The sequence below is a fragment of the Plectropomus leopardus genome, chromosome 8 (genome assembly GCF_026936395.1).
Source record: "Plectropomus leopardus strain MGB_pleo_1.0 chromosome 8, ASM2693639v1, whole genome shotgun sequence".
Classification (NCBI taxonomy): Eukaryota; Metazoa; Chordata; class Actinopteri; order Perciformes; family Serranidae; genus Plectropomus; species Plectropomus leopardus.
In genome coordinates, this window is record NC_142183.1 from 21,528,432 (window position 1) to 21,551,064 (window position 22,633).

The 22,633-nt window shown below is 40.0% G+C and overlaps 4 protein-coding genes across 4 annotated transcripts; 2 read left to right on the forward strand and 2 right to left on the reverse strand.

The window, feature by feature from the left end:
* The first annotated feature begins 39 nt into the window (after positions 1–39).
* On the forward strand, positions 40–1,774 carry LOC121947945 (SLC35A4 upstream open reading frame protein). The gene is made up of 3 exons (XM_042493148.2): positions 40–198; positions 578–676; positions 1,577–1,774. The coding sequence occupies exons 1-3, from the start codon at positions 184–186 to the stop codon at positions 1,772–1,774; spliced, it is 312 nt and encodes a 103-aa protein (XP_042349082.2). The 5' UTR covers positions 40–183.
* Positions 1,775–2,356: 582 nt separating this feature from the next.
* Positions 2,357–3,761, forward strand: LOC121947943 (putative UDP-sugar transporter protein SLC35A4). The gene has a single exon (XM_042493147.2). It carries the CDS (start codon positions 2,358–2,360, stop codon positions 3,333–3,335), a length of 978 nt encoding a protein of 325 aa, XP_042349081.2. The 5' UTR covers position 2,357; the 3' UTR covers positions 3,336–3,761.
* On the reverse strand, positions 3,545–13,812 carry LOC148188935 (uncharacterized). Its single transcript, XM_088081441.1, is given in 19 exon segments — positions 3,545–3,895; positions 4,011–4,161; positions 5,265–5,432; positions 5,618–5,737; positions 5,898–6,022; positions 6,103–6,214; positions 6,325–6,390; positions 6,472–6,683; positions 6,763–6,896; positions 8,918–9,046; positions 9,297–9,407; positions 10,518–10,600; positions 10,687–10,761; positions 10,846–10,974; positions 11,054–11,104; positions 11,189–11,247; positions 11,338–11,392; positions 12,545–12,558; positions 12,648–13,812. Coding segments are annotated over 19 exon segments (3,030 nt in total). The 3' UTR covers positions 3,545–3,824.
* Positions 13,813–16,238: 2,426 nt separating this feature from the next.
* cd74a (CD74 molecule, major histocompatibility complex, class II invariant chain a) lies at positions 16,239–22,303 on the reverse strand. The gene is made up of 9 exons (XM_042493719.2): positions 22,077–22,303; positions 20,677–20,846; positions 20,026–20,117; positions 19,815–19,868; positions 19,653–19,736; positions 19,476–19,545; positions 18,296–18,496; positions 18,117–18,182; positions 16,239–18,006 (listed from the first exon to the last, which is right to left on the reverse strand). Exons 1-9 carry the CDS (start codon positions 22,163–22,165, stop codon positions 17,990–17,992), a joined length of 843 nt encoding a protein of 280 aa, XP_042349653.1. The 5' UTR covers positions 22,166–22,303; the 3' UTR covers positions 16,239–17,989.
* Between the last annotated feature and the right edge of the window lie 330 nt (positions 22,304–22,633).

Below are 22,633 nucleotides of genomic sequence, written 5' to 3' on the forward strand. Positions count from 1 at the left end.
TTCAACGGTAGAAAAACAAGTATTTGGCGGTTACACATCTTGACTCTCTCAAAGTCCCCAAAGAGGCGCAACACGAGCATCTTTACTCTTTTAAAAACTATAACCCAGACCAAAGTAATCGAGCTGAAGCGAAAAACTGTCCCAGGCTTATGAGCCGAACTAAGAGCACTCAACCGAGCAAAGATGGCGGATGACAAGGTGAGCGAGCTGTTGTGTCCTGAATTTAAATGTATTAATTTCACCCTTTAGGACAGAAAGCGATATTTTTTAAGAGGACAAAAGACGGGGCCTCTCAGCAGCAGCAGCGGTTGGCTGTAAAATGAAGTTACCGGGGCGACGATCGCTTATTCTTCATGAACTCAATCGATCCTTGAGCCGGTTAAGTTATGTTGCTATCAGCTAATCAGCTAACTTCGATAAAACGAGCTTTTGTAACAGAAGCTCTTCTTGGAAACTTCTCAGTAAATTTATCTTTAGGCTTCATTGCACATTAACGCTGGCTACCTTCGGTTTCACATGCGTCAGGATTAGCACACCGTTTCTAATATTTATATTTGATGTCTTACTTTCTTTTTAGGATCCTCTGAAACAGTTAAAAGATTTGACGCAGCTCAAACATCAGCTGGAGGAAATCCAGAGGCGAGTAGAGAGCGAAGTTTCTGTGGGAATTCCTCAGGTAAGTTTTTAAAGGTGATCCTGATAGTTTGGAATCGGAGCTAATTAGCTTGATTTCTTTCAAAAACATGAGATAGAGGCAAATACTTAAAATTAGAACAACAACAACAAAACACACATACACAACAAAACAAAGAAAGTTGGTAGGTGGGTGGGGGTGTGCGGGATAAAACAGAAACAAATAAGGAAATTATTTTAACAAAATAAAAAAAAATAAAAAATTACTCTTTAACATACGTTACAATATGTGATGAAAATATTTGAACGTTTTCCCTAGCTCTTGCTTTTTAAAGATAATTTTATAAATCTAGAAATTTATTGCAGTTTCTGTGCCATTTTGGCAAATTGCTCATTACCTCTTTCTCTCCACTTTTTTTTTTTAAAGAAACCAAACCGATTTGCTTAGGGCTCAAATGTTTAAATGTGTGAAAGATGTCTGAATGCAGCACAAAAACAATGATGTTGCTCCGAGTTCCAAAGGGTTGAAATTGTGTTCAGCTCTTGTTGAAGTGGTTTCCTCTCTTCTATCAACCATGGATTGTTTCAGAGATAATGTCAATGGTCCATGAATGCAATGCTCAAATAGACAGAAGTGTATATAAGCATTCACAGCATTTGCTCTTCATTCAAATTTTGTATTTTTATTTGCATTATTGAAATAAGAATGCAATTATCTCCAGTGAGATGACAGACTTTATTTGTTTAATTGTGTCCTCTTAAATTTCTTTCTGATTCTTTTGTGTTGTTTGTTTGTTTGTTTTTTGACAGCATGATAAATCATGATAAATATTTTTCTGTACTTGTATTGTAATTGCATTACATTTTATTCCCTTATCAGTTTGTCCTTTTTATGTGCAGGGAGTGTGCTGAAAATTCTTGTTTTTTTTTCTTGCTCCTTTAGGGAGGCTCTGTGTTTGGATCTCCATTTTTGAAGGGCTTACTGGCTGGCTATGTGGTTGCCAAGCTACGCTCCTCTGCCATCCTGGGAGTGCTGCTGGGAACAATCACTGGAATGTACGCGGCACAGAACTATCAAGTGCCCAACATTGAAAGGACCGTGAAAGACTATATGAGCAGCTTGAAAAAAGGACCAAAATAATCTGGTCTGACGGCTGGTCACGCCAGAGACATAACAGGCCCAAGAGAAAGAAATATTGTTGCAGCTGCTGGCTTGTCGGTGGCTCCTGACGGATCAGCCTTCAAGAAATCAGTGTAGACTGGACTATGGATATAATGATATAACTGGAGTTTCACTGGGGACTCATTTTTATTTGCAATTTTGCTTTCGGTTCAGTCAAACACTGCTTAATTGACGCGTCTTTGTTTGGTGTTAATGCAAATTGGAGAACTTGATGCCTACAAGGTTTTACTGTTTGATCCATCAGATTTCATACCTTGTCTGCTGCCTGGTGCAGTTATCTAAGCACGTTAGATCTTGAACTGGCAAGTTAAAAATAGGCAGCAGTTCCATCAAATGTCACCCACACATTTATTGTTCCGTTCCAAATACATAGACGGAGTTATACAGAGAATAGTGCATCTGAGTATTTTATAATAGATATTTTAATGATTGAGATTTATAGCTATTTATTTTTAAAAAAAGCCAAAAAGCAAGGTTTTTTTGCACTATAGCTTGTATTCAGATTTGTGAGACATTGAGTGTTTATTTTGCATCCCTGAGGATGATTGTGATCCAGAATGTGGGGCCCAGTTCCCCAGCGAGGATTAGGAGACAGTGGGTGAAAAGGATTCTGTGGGGTGTCCTCTTTGGGCTGATGGTCCTTATCTATGGCTCTCATGCACCGCTCATTTCTCTCACTAAGGTAGATGGTCAAGTTCCTTTCAACCCCTCGTCATGTGTTGTCATGATTGAGTTATCCAAACTCCTGATTTCTCTGGTGACTCTTGTTTTAACTGGGGGTACTTCCGCCTTACATGTTCCTCCAACTTTAGTCCGTGTGGCCCCCTACGCAGTCCCTGCCATTCTCTACGCCCTCAACAACAACCTGGTAGTTCTCATGCAGGCTTACATGGACCCAAGCTCATACCAAGTCCTCTCTAACCTGAAAATTGCCTCCACTGCCCTGCTGTACTCCCTCTGCCTGGGAAAGAGGCTCCGGCCCTCTCAGTGGTTGGCTCTGGGGCTCCTCATGGGTGCAGGCGTGTGCCACAGCTACAGCAGCCTGGATCCAGGGGACACTGAGAGGGCTGAAGCAGAGGAAGGTCCCAGGCTTCATATCACAGCTTGGGGGCTTTTCCTTGTGCTGGTGTACTGCTGTGTTTCAGGGCTGGCAGCAGTTTACACAGAGATGGTGCTGAAGAGCCAGAAGTTGCCGCTCAGTTTGCAGAATCTCTACCTCTATGTGTTTGGTGTGGCCATCAACGGGCTCTCCTCCTTTTCCTTTGCAGCAGGTGAAAAGAACTTTCTGGAGGGATACTCAGGGGTGGTCTGGGTCATTATAGCAGGGCAGGCAGCTAACGGACTCTTGATGTCTGTGGTGCTCAAGCACGGCAGCGGGATCACCAGACTGTTTGTCATTTCCTGCTCCATGCTGGTCAATGCTCTGTTGTCTTGGGCAGTGTTAGGGCTGCAGCTCACACCTTTTTTCCTCCTGCCTGTTTCTATGATTGGACTGGCAGCTTACCTTTATTACAGATAGTAAATAACTGAACCACAAGGTCCATTGAACTGTCTACCTGAACTTCTGTTTCCTAGTTTCCTAGTTTTTCCTAGTGTCAGATTTGATTTGTTTTCTGCCTTACATCTCTCTGCCTTCTTAAATCCAGAATCCAACACACGTATTTTGATGTGTAACCATATACCATATTATCTGTGAACAGTTGCGTCAGCTTAATTAGAGTTTTTACATCATATTTAAGAATTTACAGCAAAGCGTGGTCACAAAAATGTGTGTAAATTCATATAATAATGCAAGTCAGGATTATAAAATCGTCAGTTCAACATTTCTGAAGAGTGCTGCTATTGTTATTTTGTTTTGTATTCATTCTCTGCCAAGAACAATGTCGAAGATCATGTCAAAGTGTTATAAAGTGTATTAATGATAACCAATAAATTATCAATAACAGTTTCATTTCTTGTGATTTACATTAAGCACACTGATTCATGAACATCTTTTATATTCATATTTTCATCGTTCTGACAACAGTTAAGTTGCAGGATCACCTCGCACAGCCAGAGTGTCCTTTAACTCTCCCAATACTGTAAAAGACAAAGAAAACATGACATTTCTGCCACTCTTTTCTTAATAGGTTCAGTAAAGCTCTATCTTTAATATAACAGCCAGTGTGGTAGAGGTTAAGGAACATACACCGACCTTTACGGAGTTGTTTGTTGTCAGCCTGCAACTCCTGGTTCTGGGCAGACAGGTAGACGGCATCTTCCACAGCTTCCAGCAGCACACTGCGGTATCTGCCCTCTGACATTCTCCTCTGCTCCTCACTTACCTGCCGAAACACTCTGAACACCTGGGCAGCAGTAAACAGATAATACAGAAAAATGAGTGACGCAGGAAAGACAGCAAAGAATTATTCTTTTTCTATGTAAACATTTCATCAAGCAGCTGTATTTATACTGAACAGTCTGATAGTTATATCATAAATTATTTTTTGTTTTATTTTACTCTTGCATGTTTTAATTCATTTTTTGTCTCAGACATCTGTTAAAAATGCTTCTTTTTCCAGTTCTTGTGTAGAATCTATGCCTCTGATCTGAGGTGTTTATCTACACTTGTGTTATTATAATGCATTTATTGCAGTTTTATTTTTGAATTGAATTTGTGAAAAAAGACAGGCTCTAAAAGCCTTTAGTGTTGTAAAATGTGGACTACAATCATGTCTACCTAAGATGCCCTCCCTCAAGCACTGAATTGGCCAATAGCAGGCCTCCATATGTGATGTGTCAGTGCATTACATCAGTCCTCATAATTAATGCCAATCACTGATAGTATCCAACATTTTAAATTCACCCATGTATTGACAAATGCATGATTAAAGATAATTGAAGATAAATCTCAATATCAATATATGTAATATGAGATATTATCCATATAAATCTTATATAATAGAGGGCTATAGTAACTTAGTAAGTAATTTTTCATATTTTAACTTTTGTATTTATACTGAATCAATCATGTCATGAGTTTTTTATGTTTTATAGACGTAGATATTGGGATAAACTTTGTGTCTTTCATGAATTTATCATCACATGATTCAAAAACAAGGAGGGTGTGTAGCTGCTGCTGGTGTAGGTACTGTGGGTGAAAGCCTCTGACACTTTGGGCCCCTGGGCCCAAAGTGTCAGAGGCTACAGGCTACAGGCCTGTGCCCTGTAGCCCCAACCAGTAATCCATCTATGATTATTACAAATGTGTCTCTCTTGGGACTAAAATTACACTCTGAGTCAAAGAACAGATAACTCAAGATGAAACCACATTTACATCCTGCAAATAGACTGAATACACCTACATCAAATGATAAAAAGACACCGGTAAACTTAAAAATAAACTAACTCATTAAAAATGTGATGACATTTGAATTAGTGTTCCATCACAGATACAACGAACCCCCACCTGCAGGCTCTCCTCTCTTAGACAGTGCAGCTCTGCTTGGTGTCTGTGATATTGATTCTGCAGGTCTTTCTCAGCCTGCTGGGCCTCAGCACGCAGGGCCTCTATCTGCAGCACCAGGACCCGCCTCTCTCTGGTCAGCACCAGCAGCTCTCTCTGGGGGCCTTCTGTCTAGCAGAGGAATGGATGAAACCATAAAAAATGCAAGGGAATAACAGAATTAAGTTGCAAATGCAGTGGTTTCCACTGCCCACCATAAATCCAGTCTTGCATTAATTCAAACTGACTCAGCATGCTCAGCTAAGATAGATCACAAACTGAATAATGTTAAACAACAGTGTATTTCATTATCTCACCAGTAGCTGTTCCTGTGCCAAGTCTCTCTCCATCTTCTCCACCTCCTCCTGAATTAATCTCCCGTGGTCCTCCTTAAGTTGCCTCCTCTGTTCCTGTGCTTTGTTGTATTCTAACTGAGACTGAAATTGGCAAAATAAATTTCTTAGTGTGGGTTGCCCGCTCTCACACACATAAATCTTGTTTATGTTTTTAATGGGGTATTCAAAAAGCCATGTAAGCACGTTATACAATCTGATGTACAGGCATGCAATATCATATTTAATAGATAGAGTGCATTACTTGTTGACAGAGGTCAGATTTATCTTTAGCAGCCCCGTTCTTCAGTGTCTCCTCTCTCAGAGCCTCTCTGAGCTGCTGGATTCTTGTTACTCTCTCCTGGACTCTCTCTAAATTCCCTTTACCCTCTGTGGATATGAGAAGCACACACAATATCATTGGTGTCCCTACAGTATTCATAAGCATATTTCATATCACAGCAGATTACCTCTGATATGTTCTTCCATTTCTTGTTTCAGTTGGGCTTGTAAGTATTTCATTGTGTCTGTACCCTCTCTGTGATCGCTGCTGTGAAAACTGCTGTTTGGGGTCCGACAGCTCTGCCAAATCAATGCAAAACATGCTGCTCATCTCATTATGTTTGGATCACACAGAATCTGTTATAATTTTGTTAAACTTGTGTGGAAATGTCAACAATCCTTGTAGGAACCTGTGTTTTGTCCTTTATCTTTTTTGACTCTTCCCTCCTCTTCTCCCATGACTGATTTTTTACAGTCTGTTGGAGAGATCACGCTGCAGTTATGAACTCCTCAGAGGATGGTGAGAAAGCACTATTTTGGATTATTTAATGAGTTACCTGGAGGTTTTGGGTCAACTCTGCTAGCATCAAGGTGTTGTGAACTTCATTTTCCCCCTGTGACATCATCATGCTTCTCAACACTGCGATGTCATCTCGGAGCTTTTGCTCAGTTGCCCTTGGACACCAGCGAACAACAGTGACCTTTGTGACCAAACCTTTCACTTTCTGGGCCAAAGCCAAAGCGGAGGGGGTCTCATCATCTGGTTGACCTGATGGATAAAGAGAGTCATTTTTATCCTCAGAGGATTATGGGTCAGTTGGAGTGGCTGGATCCAGACAATCACTCACCTTGAGGGTTGACACAGTAGATGAGGACTGTCCTGCAGTTTCCTGTTAAGGCATCATTTAGGAGGAATGGAAGGATCTTTTCTGTTGTGGCCTCAGATTGGATTTGGTCCACAGCCTTCACGAGCGGGCTGACTCTGGAGAGTATTTGTGGCAGAAAATTATTGACATGAAGCCATGTATGATTTGTGCATTACAATATTAACTATATTTTTAGAGCATCTTTAAAACAGCTCTGACAGACAAAGCAAAAGCAGGATAATCAGACAACAATATATCAACAGAAATCCAGCAGTAAGGCCAAGCAAAGCAAACAAAATTAAACGGATAAATACAAATTTAAAGGATAAAAGTAATAAAAAATAATAATAAAGCAAATGATTTAAAAAAAACCCAACTCCCTGCAGTATAACCTTAAAAAAACAAAACAATTCTGTTGATGTAAAAAAGGATAAAAAGGGAGGTCACTTTATTGATTATCTTGAACATAAGTTAAATGGATCATTGAAAATAATTATTAAATGCTCCTCCAGCAGTGTGTAATTAGTTTTAAGTTTAGTTTTTATGTTATTTCTTTCTGATTTGTCTTATGGATGTTTGTATACTGATATAGTTATGTATTGTTTATGTATATTGAAAATCTCATAAAGTGTGTGACGATAAAAGCAATAAAAAATGGCCAGAGAAGCTCCAACTAAAGATCTGAGGCTGCAAAATGGCTCATATGGGGTTGACATTTTCTGCTACGTAGCTTGGAGTCAGACCTAGATGTGATCAGTAAAATCTTAAAATCAATTCAGGATCAGACATGGAGCCAGTGCAGAGAAGCCAGGATCCGGATAACATCAACTTTTAAATCCAGGAATAAGCTTCTGCTGCATTCTGAACTAGTTGGAGGTGGTGACTTTTGGTTGATGCCAGAAAGGAGGGAGTCACAGAAGTCAAATATGGAGAAATTAACTGTAATATAGGTGCATTGTTGCGTTTGGTATTTTGAGAGGCCTCAGAGTCCTTCACACTTGGCATGCTTTATGTGAGGAGGCTCTGAGTGTTTGGAGGTAAAGATAAGATGAAGACCTTGCAGCTGTTCCCGACAAATAGCCCTGACACACACTGGTTTGCTTCCTCCCTGCTGGCACACACTTTACGTTTTTGGTTCTGTGTCTGTGCACACACACACTGTACAGAAATCTTTTCTGAGGTCACATTTCAGTTGTAATATTTTCAAGACAGGACCACTGCAGTTCATCTAGATTGTTCTTGTATTCATCAAAAGTTAACACTGACCAGAAGTTTTCCACATGAGTATTCAATTATTACCTTTTCCTACATACTAACTGTGTACAGTGTATACTACACAACTGATCTTCTAAGTATGCTGTTTTTTTGTACACATTTTGACCTGTCATATATGAACTTTGGCTTTGTTCTATTCATGAGTCCCAGTAAGCTATGGCAGTGTGATAGTGCAAGCATGCACTGTGTCAGAAACTGAAACTGCTAGATTGAAATTCAATATTCACTAAACTGATCATGTTGGAGCATGTGTCTGGAACATGTTCAATCTAAAAATCCATGTGCACCATTTTGCTGCGGTTTCTGGGTTGAACGACATGTTTCCCAAAAACGATGTGAAATGGTGTGCAAGAGGTTTTGAGGTATGTTTTCTTTTTATTTAAGTGTCAGAGGTGTTACCCAGTCACAAAAGACTTGTATTTAAGCCAAATTCTAGTAGACCTTTAGTTTTAGTACATACAGTTTTTGTTTTTATTTCACACTTGTTTTGGCAAATTTATGTTTCCTGAATTAAACCTCCCAGTGCTTAAATAACAAAGCAGGTTGTTCAACGCGTTGCCGTTTCTGTGAAAAGATTTTTCTACCCTTTGCTGAGGCTGAACGCCTGCCAGTGATTTTCCTATGACATGTAAAAAGGTCTGTTGTAGTTTTCCTTTCAAAGGCATGTTTAATGAGGGTTCGCTTTGGTACATTTTGAAAGCATTTCCTCCTCCAGTATAACTTGCTAATTCACCAGAAAATCCCCAATGGACAGTGCAACCACAGTCAGAAAAGTGCTTTAGCTCAACATTAGAGTATTATTTTTAGTTCCTCTGGCCCGTGTAATAGATAGTTCACTGTAAATGAGTATAATGTGACTGACCCTCGGAGGTCAGTCCTGCTGGCTCCTCCTGCCAGGCTGAACAGCTGCAGTCTGCTGCGGCAGACCTCTGACTCCACCTCCTCTGGATGAAGTTTCCACTCAACAGTCACAGAGAACAAGGAACTACATCTGAGGGTAGCACACACCATGAACACAAAGAGACAATAACAGGTTTGTTCATTCCAGCTCCTCATTAAGCTCAGGACAGGGTAACTTGACATGACATTGTGTGCAACAACAATGGAAACACAGAGATAAATCTGCTCTGTGACTCATGCAACAGTGAAACACTTAGCTCTATTGTGATCGGCCGTTGTAATGAATTCATTGACTCAGTCAGTGGATTACATGGCCAGAGTTTATTTGGCCTCTTCTTTACCTGCTGGAAATGGAGCCTGCATTGGCCTTCAGTGTCTCCCTGCATGTTTCATACAGAATATAGGCTTCCTCTGCTGAACACACACACACCTCACATAGACCTCCTACAAGACTGAGAGAAAAAATTGGTTTACATTTCATACACTTAAAGGAGAAGTGTGTAGGTTTCAGTAGCATCTAGTGGTGAGGACTGATAATATCAGCCAGCTGTAACTTCCCATGTGCCAAGCATGAACCGCAGGTTAGAATTCCTTCAGTGTTCATTGTTTAGGAGCTGAATTATCTACAGAGGTCTCCTCCCCCTTCCAAAACAAGGGACCAGGTGATTTAAACTCGTACAAACCAGTCCCTCCAGGACTTTGCGATAAGGCGATCAAAACAAATTCAGCCAATTCCTATGAATTCTGTACAACCTTGCAAACCAGTGCAAATTAACCACAAATTTGACCCTTTAAAAGGGGTTCAGGTATTGATTCACTCAGCCCCCTCTCCCCCCACATTATTAAATGGCTTAGTGCCAGTTCAGCCATTTTGGTGTCAGTGTGAGATTAACAACTAGCATTTAGATGTTAACTGCTGCTGCAGGGCTTCTGCTCAAGTGGCAAAATATTGCAAGTAGTGAGGAGATCAGATTGTTTTATTGGCTTATTCTATCCTGGCAGAGAGAGCAGGAGGAGAGTGGCTCACTGAGACGGTCCTTCAGTGTTGTGTTGTAGAGCTGATCATATGATCACAGCATTTAGCTGTTGCTACCCGCAACCATCACAAATAGATGCTAATTGTGTGGGGAAACACTGAGTCCTCGTATAAAACGTTCGGGCTCTGAGATAGCCATACAACTATTTTTATTTTATTTTATAATTTTCACTTGCCCCTACAATGTCATTGAAAAAGATGCACATATACATTGCAACTTGCATCGCAATTTTTTTAAAAATAAAAGTTGCCGTAAAATCAGGCAGTTCTGGCCACAACAATCATCAAAACAGCCCGCAAAATCCTGGGGGGACTGTAAAAAAACAGTTTCAGGTCTGGCTCATTCTGAAGTAAAATTATCACAAGGATTCGTATTTTCATGTGATTATACACATATAAAACATACTTAATCCATTATATTCTACATCTGCCAATATATCCCCTAAATCCTACACACTTGACCTATAATATAATATGTATTTGTAGTTTATTATATCTACCTTAAAAAATCATCATCTGGACTCACCTTCCTAGGATGGGATGTGCCACAAGTTTTAGAGTCTGTCTATTGGGGCTCAGGAGATCCACAGCACTGCCATCTGGATAAAACTGACATTGACAAACATCAGAAGCTACCCTGCACCATATTGTGTCTAATATGATTTATGGGGATGCTAATATATAGAAGGACAAACCTGAAGGAACGACACAGAGATGAACAACTCTTCTTTCACGCGTGACAACAAACGACTATACAGATCTGCCAAGACCTGCGACAGAGTTCGGAGAAGGAGTGATAGTGAGAAAATATAAAATCTTCTAATATTAAGTGTAGCTTTGTTTTTGGCCCTCACCTGTTTGATGATGCTGTGGTTGATCAAAGTGCTAATCTTCTCTGTGGAGGCTCCACATATCAGGAGCGCTCCGTTATAACCACTGGATATGGACTCAGTGAGAGGCAGGAGGAGCTCAGGGCAGAAACTCTGCAGATTTATATTCAGAATTTAGTTTCCAGATCTTATTAACATTGGTATATATTGGAGGTCAGAAGCTTTTTTATACCTGTATATTGTCCACAGTCACAACTTGGTCAAAGGAGAAGGTCTTTGCTTCCTGATTGGAAAACACAAAACAACAGTGAGACCTTTAAAAGAGCAAAATGTTGAATATCAAGTGAAACAAATTCAAATGTTTTACCTCATCCTTCCTCGATTTGTAGTCCACATCACGTCCTTCTCCACTAATAGCCACACAGTCTTTACGCAAACACAGAGAAACATTCAAACACAAATCCCCAGCGACAGCAAGGCAGATTTACAGATTTTGCATTTTTGTCCTTGCTTTACCTGAGACTGTAGTGAGAACAACTCCCACTTTCACTGTTTCAGCTCCCTCACACAACTGGAGAGACAGGAAAATTGGTCAAAACAAGCCAGTCTCAATTTTCATTTTCATCTTTACTTACTAATGTGGTTTTAAAAAGACGGTACTTACAGGTACGTTCATGCTCACAGTGGCCATCCCATGCGTGTGTGTACCTTAGCCACGAGGTTACCTGGATTTTATTACATGACACTGAAATATTAATGGGCCAGAATCTACTTTCACTGGTGTGAGTGATCAGGGTGTGTTTACCAAGATGGACAGAAACGTCTCAACTGAGAGTAATTATGAGCAGTTATACATGCAAAACAATTTCTTTTCAACAGCTTTATTATGTCAAGATTGGAATGTTATCACAACCACAATGATCTAGAAGCATTGATATGATATGCATATTCTTACAAATGTAACTTGTCAGTGGTTTGCAGAAATGTACAAAGCCAATTTGCTTTTCTGGTAACTCTTTCAGACAGTAATGGATGGATTACTGAACCGGCCTACTGGGCACAGGCCCAGGTGCCCAAAGTGTCAGGGGACCCCTCTGGCCTTCACTTACAAAATTTAACTGAAATGAACACGCTCAGACCAGTAAAAAACTCAAAAAGACCACAAAGAGACACCCTAAGACCGCATGGAGATGCAAAGGGGCTGCAAAGAGACACAAAACAATCACAAAACTACACAAAAAAGGCACAAATCTCAAAGACACAAAATTACCAGAGAGAGAGAGATTCAAACGCATTACAAATTCTTGGTGTCTTTCTTTTGTGTATTGGAGAGGTGGCGGGGCCCCTTTACACATCTTTGTCCAGGGGCCAATAGTTTCATAATCCACCCATGTTTAGACTCAAATCAGCAACAGGATTTTTTTTTACAACCTGGCATTCTAAAAGTTTTTCTTCTTCTTTTCTTATCAATAGTATATTGTTGATATGTATATTTTAATAAATAATATATCAAGTAGTGAAAAAAACAGTTGGTTTAAACCCTTTATAAAGGAGGCATTATTGGGAAGTGGTACTTAAAAAAGGTGAGTTTAAGATAAGATAAGCTTTTACTGACTCCCTTAAGAGAAATTTGTATTGGGCATTAGAGAGAACACAGGTGACATAACAACATACAACCTCTCCATACACACAACTATCCGTATACATATACAATCAAACTCACAAGGATGCAGTCTGCTGCAAACATCAAGAAAAATAAATCAAGTGTGACAATAAACCCATAACGAGTATCAGACAGAGAGGAGAGTTGTGGCGTCGTGTCCCACCAGTTGTCGTCATGTGTGTTTCAAGAGACAAATTCATGATGTGGGTGGTTATCTGAGTGGTTTGCTGAGTGGTTTTCTGCTGGACCACTAATGTGGTACAGAGACACTCTTCGGGCACGTCCTCCAAAGACAAAGTGTTTGTGTTGTCCAGGAAGATGATGAACTCTTTTAAGGCACAGTCACACTCATTAGGGATCTTCTCAAGCTGCTCCAATGTGCTCAAAATGACACCTGTGTCTTCTATCAACATGATGAGCTGGTTACTGTCCACCTTTAGCTCCCGGAGATGAGACAGGTTATGCAGAGAGTGGAGACGTATGAAGCGGTTATGAGACAAATTTAGCTTTTTCAGGGTCTGTGGTGGGTTACGAAACACCTGTAAAGAATTATAACTTAGATCCAGTTCTTCCAGAGATGTAGAGAGTAGCGAGTGAATCTCTTTGATCCCTGAGTGGGAAAGGTTGAGCATCCTGAGAGGGTTCACCTGAGGGCAGTGTGAAAAGTGAACGATGGAGAAATTGTTGCTGCTGACATCAAGTTCAGCGAGGGCAGGGGTGAGACTCAGGAGTGTACAGAGAGACTGGAAGGAGGTGAGGTTGCTGTGTCTTAGATGAAGAGATTTCAGGTACTTGAATGACAGAAAGGGGCAATGTGAGATTTTTTGCAGGTGAGCGAAAGAGAGGGGATTTTTTGACAGATCCAGGTAAGTCAGGTTTTCAACTCTTTGAGCCCAGTTGCAGTCAATCTCAACCAAGCCAGAATTAACAAGCACAAGAGATTTCAGGGTGCCAAACAACCAGTGGTGGAGCATCTCAAAGGACGGCTGGAGGAAAGAGGGGTCCATGGTTACATCTTCCAGTACAAGGGCTTCAACTGTCGATGCTTCCAGAAACTTGGGATGCTCTATAGGCTGGACAGCTTCCAGAGTGGAAGAAATTATGTTAATTTTGTTTAAATTCATCAGGGACAGAAAGGGGATCACCCTAGTGATGAATGAGGAGGACATTCTCACGTTATTAAAAATGAGTTCATCTATCTGGATGAACTGGAAAATCATTGGATCCAAGTTAATGTCCATCTCAGATACATCCAGTGTCCCATCTCTCAGCTCCAGCTCCAAAGCATGGATACAGTTTATCAGACTTAGTGGGTCATGGATAACCATGACGTCGCACACACAACGAAGCAAATTCTCACTTAAAATGCAAAGAGAAGAATCCCCTCCTGAAGTGACAGTGAGTCCCAGTAGGAGAAACAGAATGAATCTCTGATTCAGTGTCATGGCAGGAGGACTGTCAGCAACACCTGAAAATGTCAAGATCCAGAGAGGAGAGAACATTTTAGGGCAGGATTTCAGTAGGTCTTGAAAAAGCCATTGTTAAATATCTAAAAGTAAGGTTTTAAATTGAACCAAACATGCTTTTTAATAAAAGAAGGGTACTTTGGTAACTTTTAAAAGATGCAAAATGTTGTCCAACTGGAAAACTTTGGCTACATAATATAAAAGTTCTAAGATCTCCAAAAAATCTATAACTGGTCATAAAAATGCATCAAGATCACAAATTCAGCAAGATACATTACATCTTTAAGTCAAGCACTTACCCTCTGCTCAGTTAAGCTGCAGATGTTGACCATCAATGGTTGACTGTGTTTGTTGTCTTTATGTTCACCTGACTTCTGTTTTCTACTACAGGTACTCCCATTTCCCTTCCTCTTCCTCGCACCTTTTAATGAAGGAGGAAGATCCATTTTACAGGACATACAGTACTTCCCCAAAACACCAGGTTAAATGTACCTTTCTGATACACGTAAGTCAAGGGCACAATGGTTTTCTTATTTGCCGACCGGATGCTGGGCCTGATTTAGATTATCTATAGGGCATGGTCTAACGCGCATGGCGCAAATGCATTTAGGGCATGCCAAAGTCCATTTTGCTGGTTAAACGGCAGATAATTTGGGTGCCAGGTGCAGAACACTGTGCAGAGGGGTTGTATTTAGACTCTGAATTAGTCATGGGTGTGTTTTGGGTGGAACATGAATGAATCAATCTTTGGGTCAGCTCTCATTCCCTTAAAAAGCCAGGTGCGCCAGGAATTGGCAGATTGAGATCTAAATGACAGATTTGGTGAATTACAGATGTGAGAGGTGTTCTGCTGAAGAAACCGATCTGCTTGTGCGCGAGTTGAAGGCGCGCTAGCAGACAATTTACGGAAGCAGCAGATATCAACAAAAGCAGCAGAGGTAATGCAAGTATGAGAGGACGTGGCTGTGCAGGTTCAGTCATTTTTTGGAACCTCCAGAACGGCCTTACAATCCAGAAAAGTGTACAGTGATGTGAGGAGGGGTAAACAAAGCTCGCCACTCAGCGTAAAAGTCAAGCAGAAACAGAATGAGCCAGCTGATCTCTCAGCGCGCGTGCTGCTGCTGGCATAATTGGGTTAACTGGCAGTAGTTCAGCCTCATGCCTTCCTACATCCTGTAATGTGCCCTAATTTATGTCCAAGAGACATAAGTGACGTATATCAATGTTGTGCAACACACAACATGCCACAAAGAATGCTCCAATGAGTGCAGGCTCATCTTGCTTTCTGAATAATCTGCCATTTAAATAGCAGGACATAGACTGCGCCTTTGACTTCAGACCAGCTTTTATTTGGTCAATGGCGCATTCGCTTTCTGTTGCCTCAAAATAGCAATCCACCAACAGTACGCCTGACCACACCTCACTTCAAGACTGACAGGCCCAGGAGTGCGCAGATGGCCGCAGGTACATTTGTTATTCAAAGGTCGTGGGCGCCAGGTGTGAAAATGACAACTGTGCCGGTCTGACACTAGCAGTGACACTTGCGTTGCGCAGTGCGCCGAGCGTAAGATGCAGCCCGGAGTGTCTGATTATAAAACTGTCTGCTTCTTCAAAAAGTGAAACTTAAAAGGGACAGTTCATCCCCACATGAAAGACGTATTTTCTTATCTTTTTCTTCTTACATGTGGCGCTATTTATCAGTCTAGATTGTTTTGATGAGAGTTGCAGTGTTGGCGATATCAGCTTTATAGATGTCTGCCTTCTCTCTGATGGAACTAGATGGCACTCAGCTTGTGACAAAAAAAAAAAAAAAAACATTTGAAAAAACTCAGCAGCAATGACCATGACCCGGTTCCTCGAGATAATCCACAGATTTCCTGTGAGCAGTTTTCTCGAGTAACTGAGTCATGATTTCTGGAAAGAGACAGTGCTGTTGAGTTTTTTGGGGGTGTTTAAGCATTTTGAGCTGAATGCTATCTGGTTCCATCATATTCAAGGAAAGGCAGATGTCTCTGTGGCTTGTATCTCCAACACTCTCCAACTCACACCAAAACAATCAACATTGTTAAACAGCACTACAGGTAAGAGGAAAATGTGTATTTTTGATGTTGGGGTGGTATGTCCCTTTAAAATTAGACACAGAGTGCATGAAATCCAGGACCACATGAGCAGCATCAGTGCATCTAATCAGGTTAAAGTTTATTTAGGCCTTACTCTCTCTATAGCTTTAAATGTTACTTGATTTATAAAATGATCAGGGGTTGAACATATGTTTAACAATTCCAACATTGTTGTTAGGAAAACTTTATTTAGCCTTCTTAACACAAACACCTTCATAGTAAAGTTACATCCTCATACCTTTACAGGCTTTAAAGGGTCGGGTCACCCAAACTACAAACAGTAATAAATACAACCATATTTTCTCACTAAATTCTCATACAGCTTGCTATGTAATTAGTTTTGTTTTTATTTAGCTGAGGTTATGTGTGTGGGGCTCACAGTGTGGAAAACATTTCAAAAATTAAACTGCAACATCTCCTTTTGGACACTGTGTCCTCTTACTATGAATAATCTACAGACCTTACTGTGAGCAGTTGTTGTTGGAACTACTTTTTAATTAAAAAAAAATAGTTCTAATGAAAACTGTTCCCAGTGAGGTCTATGGATTATCAGAGTAACAAAGGACATTGTTTCTAGAAAGAATCTGGTGGTACATTTTTCAGTGTTTTCATGCTTTTATGCATTATCAACATACTTCCATTCACTTCCATTATTGTGGGGTGAAAGCAGATGACGATATCATCAAACCCGAACAACATTCAATGTCTTGATATTATTAGAGGTGAGGGAGTAAATGTTTAATTTGGGTGAACCAACACTTAAAGCATTCTGTAAAGACAAACATATTTAACATACACTTCTTGATATACTGTAGATGATATGAATATGTAGATTAAGGGGATAGTTCCAGATTTTTGAAGGGGGGTTGTATAGGGTACTTGTATAGTCAGTAAAATACACACAGTAAATGTTTGCACGCCCCCAGTTTGGAGATGCTGGCAGGAGTCCAACAGGGAAGTTAAACAATCTACTACTGTGGAGGGGGCAGTAACAAAACATGTTTAATCCACCTGAAATAATCGTTATCTTTTTAAGTGTATGCTACATTTAGAGTATTTTCACTGCTTTACCTTGCTGTCAGACTCAGGTTTATATTGCACTCTTCAAAGCCAGACTATGCTGAGAAAAACAGTGATTTAACTTTGCTAAACACAGGAGCTGCTGGTCTTCCACTGCCTTGACAAGTTATTTTGTTTGTGTTATTGTGTGACTTTGGGGTTTAAAAGAATTAGTTTGGATTCACCAGTAACATGATAGCACAAACAACTAACTGACCAAAGCAGCTGTAGACCAGCATCTCCTGTGTTCAGCAAGCAAAAATGTTTTTCTCAAAGGAGTCTGATGGCTTTGACGAGAACATAGATGGAAACTGAAGCTGTTAATGACTTCCCTGTCTTAACAGGCTGCCTGACAGAAAGGTGAAGCAGCGAAAAGACTCATATATAGTGTACACTTCTGTTGTTGTTAATTATTTTAAGTAGGGTTGTATGTTTTGTTGCTGACCCCTCCACGGCAGCAGATCGCTTGGCTTCCATGTCGTACCCCAGCCTGCTTCTTCAAACTGGGGCCATGCCGACAGACACCTACTGTATGTAATACACTAATTACGCACATATACTCCATACAACTCTACTTCAAATGATCCGCACTATCCCTTTAAAATATCAATGAGAACACCCCAACATTGTCTATTATAAAATAGATGTAAAAAAGTAAAGCAATAGCTGTTATATGGCTGTAACAGGCCTCTATTGGTTTAATTTCAAGTAGCCAGCTAAATGATAAAAAATCAGAAGGTTATATGGAAGTGCAGGGACTGATCAGGAATAAAAACAATTACAGAGCTGTTTGCGGCGATCTTAAAACACTCAGTTTCTCATGTTGAAGCTTGATGAAAAGAAACACCCAACACTTTGCTTCATTTGTTTCCCTCATCTGAAAAAAAGAAAAGAAAATCACAATATGTGATGATGTGTAGTAATCAACAAAAGCTTGTGAGTAAACATTTAAAACTAATAATCCAGTAAAAAAAAAAAAAATCTCACCATCAAGGCTGAGAGTCTTCTGCATCAGCCTCGGTGCCATCATCACGCGACGAGGATAGACTGGAGCTAAAATGAACAGGACAGAAACGTGGCAACTGAGTTTATCATTCATGACGGCTTAAGCTGGTAAGCTGCAGATGCTTCTTTGAATCAAAAGTCCTTTAATCTGTAACTCCCACCTCTCTGACAGTCGGGGCGGCCACGAATGCGGGTGCCCTCGATGAGTGTGCCAAACTCGTCCACACACCAGCAGTAGCCTGTGGAGTGCCAGCACTGCCTGGGCTTGTAGCGACCCTGCTCGTCACATTGGGGCTTGTAGTCGCCGATCTTGGAGAATCCAGTTTGTGCCTCCGTCTGGCATTTGGTCAGAGGTGCAGAGGCTGAGGGATGGAATTGGTGGAGAAAATTAGGAACTTCAAACGTTGTTTGGTGTTAAATAATGGTTACTGTGGCAAACAGCAAAAGTCATAGTGATTTTTTTTTTGCGACTATAGCCATAGCTGCTAACTTAGCGTGGCAAAAAGACTTGAAAAGGGGAAACAGTTAGCATGACTGTGTCCAAGATAACAAAATGCCAATACCTTGACAGCTCACTATGGTCACTTTTGGAAACTATGGTGGAAAACACTAAAAAACACTAAGAAGCATCCAAGAAACATTTCTGGAGTGGTTACTCAAAAAAACAAAACCTGTTGAGCTCACCTTTAGGCATACATCATAAGCACACATTGACAGTGTTTGTGTAAAATTACCTCCTCAGAGTTATAAGGTTCTCTCTTAAGATATTGATCTTCAAAGTTTTGCATTCCAAATAGAGAAAATGATATAACCCTTTTTGTTTTATTCATAAAAAGTCCAATAAAATGCACATTACTGAAAAAAAACCCACCTCACCCAATGTTATTAATATATGAATAACTCAGTGACTACAAAAGCAGTTTATTAGCCACATTATTTTATTCAACAGCCAGTTTGCCACCACCATCTGCACATAACACCAATGTGTCGATATCTGCTGTGGCAACAACTGTCATTAGGTCCTCCAGGAAGAAGAGTGCTTATTTCATATCTGTTCAGCACTCTATGGAGAATATGTATTGAAACCCAAGACTTGTCTAAGTAGGCTAAATGCATATTAGAAATGTGACACTGTAGGCAAGGCAATGGCATACATGCTGCAATGACTTTTATCACGAGTAGCTCAGCTTTTTCATTTATTTATTTGTATTTTTACAATGCTAATATCATCGTATATATTAATTATCAGGGAGGTATGACGGTATGAAAAAATAGATACCGCCAAAACCTTAGCTACACACTGAAATATAAAGTAAAATAAGTTGCACTAATTCGGCTCACTTGTTGGGGGAGCAGGCTTCTGCTGGGCCATCTGGAAGATCAGCCAATAGCGCATCCAGGACTCAAAGCTCTGCAGAATGCAAAATGTGAAAAGAAAAAAATATCTATGAATGACTAATTTTATTTATTTATATCTTGGCTTTAACTGTCTCCATGAACATTTGTGTGAGACTTTACCTTCCAATCGCTCTCATTCACGTGTTGCTTCATGCTCAGCAGGTTGGCCAGGAAGGTCTCATTGAACTGCGGCAGCTGGGAGTCCTGCGAAAAACATGACCAGAGCTCAGTGACAACACCATCAGCAAAGTGAGGACAACCAGGATGAAGAGTGCAGCATACCTGCATGAGGTCCTTCAGCTGCGTCTCCACGCTGACGACGGTCTCCTTCACTTTCTGATGGGAGGGAACAGAGGAGTAAAATATTGCTTATTTACATTCGTGTATTCATTCATTTTACACAATCCAGGGCCATATTTTAAGTCCTAAACAAGTGTGTTGCCAGCGAGATGGAGTTAGATCATTTTATTCCAGGAGGAAGGTGTAAACCTACAGTCAGGGGTGTCTTGGTGTCTGTATCTGCAGTGAAGTCCATCATCAGAGGAAGGCTGCTCATCGGCATCTGCATCCTCATTGGAGCCGCAGCTGTTAAAAAACAAGTTAGCGAAGAAAAAAGTTAACCAAAGAAATATGACATTGCACGAAGAAAGTGTAAAAAAAAAAAAAAAAAAGGGGGGAGAGAGAATGTGAAAGTTATAGAAAAATGTGTTGTTTGTGGTACAAAATTCACACACCTGACCAATACCTGATCTGAAATTCTATCATTACACTGACAAACATTAAAGCTCCCCAGAATAAATATATTAAATAGTAAATTAAATTACAGATGGCAACAGGCAACATAAAATCCAGCTAAAACAGATGCTTTTCATCACATCAACACCTGATTTTACTCATACATAATCTGTGTGACACTATTTGAAATGTTCAGGTCAACATAAAAATAGTAGATTCTTATGAATCACCAGTAGAACTTTAACTCTCCCGATCCAAGTATTCAGATCAAGTTCCTTAAAGCAAACTCTCACTTCCCCGTCCACCAGCCTCCTCCTCCTCCTGTCTGACGAAGACTATTACTCATCAATGACACATTCCTTCTCGAACCATCCTATCTCATCATTAGGGCGGTAATGCCTCCTTTTACCATGGGATGAGCGGGTGAGCTGTTTGCCCAATTTCTCCGAGTTCCTCTGCAGCGAATGGATCTGCTGCTTCTGGTTGAACACCATGTAAGCGGTGAAGACCTGGCTGGCCAGCAGCAGACATGCGAGGGTTGTCAGGCCTGCTATCTTGAAGGCACGGCTGTTGGATCCCCTGAGAGAGAAACAGAAGCAGCAGGGGAGACAGAATATACAGCCAAATTCAGATAAAAAGTGATATGTTAATGTTTTACTAACGTTTGTATTAAAGTTATTCCAAAAAGTGCGGTTTGTGTCATTAAAGCAGAGGTGATTTGGGTATGGACTGTCTGGCACACAAAGCCCCATTTGTAAACAAACTTGGCATTATCCAAAAAAAGCAAATGATCATCTCTTAAAAATTGTGATATTGGTAGCTTTAAAAAAACAATAACAAAAACAAACCAGCACACACATAAAAGTCCTAGGACAAAAGTCATCCCTTTCTTTCTCCTTATAATCAGCCAATGACATTTGAGCATCACTTGTTACCAGGCAGACTCCTCCTCCTGATGTTAGGAGGAAGTACATCCAACTATTATTTTGTCTTTTTAAAATGTATTAACAGGTGTAAAAACGATTTATCTCATAAAAAGGTCACAACAACTCTACATTCAATTAGTTCATAAATAGTTCTGCTACAATGAAAAGTGAAACTACACACCAGAAACTCAACAAAGCCTCTGCATGTAAACAACATCATCATAAAGTATATTAAAGAGCATTTTTATTTTTTCACTATTTATTCTAATTTATCTTGAGAGTATCTTATTAAAACTACACAGGCCTACAAAGCAACATAAATCAGCGATGGAAGAGAGATAACAAGCCTTCATAATCCATCACAAATATTAAATAGTTTTCATGTATTAGAAAGACTGCAGAGTTGTAAAATTCATACATTAAATATATTTCTAAGCTGAAATGTAGAACAATGGCCAGTGTTTTCCTTTGTGGTTAATTATGAGCCAATAGCAAAACAGCATCACCAGTTGCCAGGCAGACGCCTTCTGCTAAGTGCCCAATTTCAGATAAATGAAGATGGTTTTAAATATATTTAATGCAAAAACACAATGTTAACATGTCCAATATTGGAAAGCACCAACTAATTTATTTTCCTTTAACAAATCTGATGCAACGATAAAACAGACTTAACTATCATCAAATGTAAGAATAACAGAAAATACAAACACAAATTACCTACTAACTTATTTTAAAAAAGGGTTTAATTGATATTCATCACACATTTTAATTAAGCTATAGAAAGGGAAATGCACACTATACTAACACAGATTAGAATGTGGGAGTATGACAGAGCAAAGAGCTGTTATTATGAGTATAAATATATGAGACAGGTTCCTCTCACCCTCTGGTTGTTGCAGGGGGAACAAGGACTTCTTCACTGCCCGCCAGGCTGCCAGTGGCCAGCGGGGCTTCTTCTGTAGTCTGGGCCATCTGTTTTGGAAATGTCTCTCAACTTCTTCAAATCAATAAACTTGAGACAATCTGGTAGCTCCAGTAGATAAATGGTCCCAAAAAATGAGGAAGGAATACCAGACAGGTTCCTCAGAAAGGTGAATGCATGAGGAAAGTCCCTTGTCTTTAAAGCATTGTGGGATGTGGCTCAGTGGAGCTATGAGAGTGTGCGAGCTGTGATTGGTCAGATTATACCACCATCACTTGTTGATAGAGGCAGACAATAGTGAGGAGAGTGGGGTTTTGGTGCCTGAGTTTAACCTAACTTGTAATGTATGATATTACCTTTTATTGATGCAAATTTCAGGTTAACATGGTTTAATCAATTTATATAGGTTTAATAATAACTTACTAATCTTGCTGTAACTTTAACTATATTACTACTTAATAGAGCTATGGGAATGCTTATGCATTTTTATTTTTGTATAGTATTTTTCTGTTTAGCAA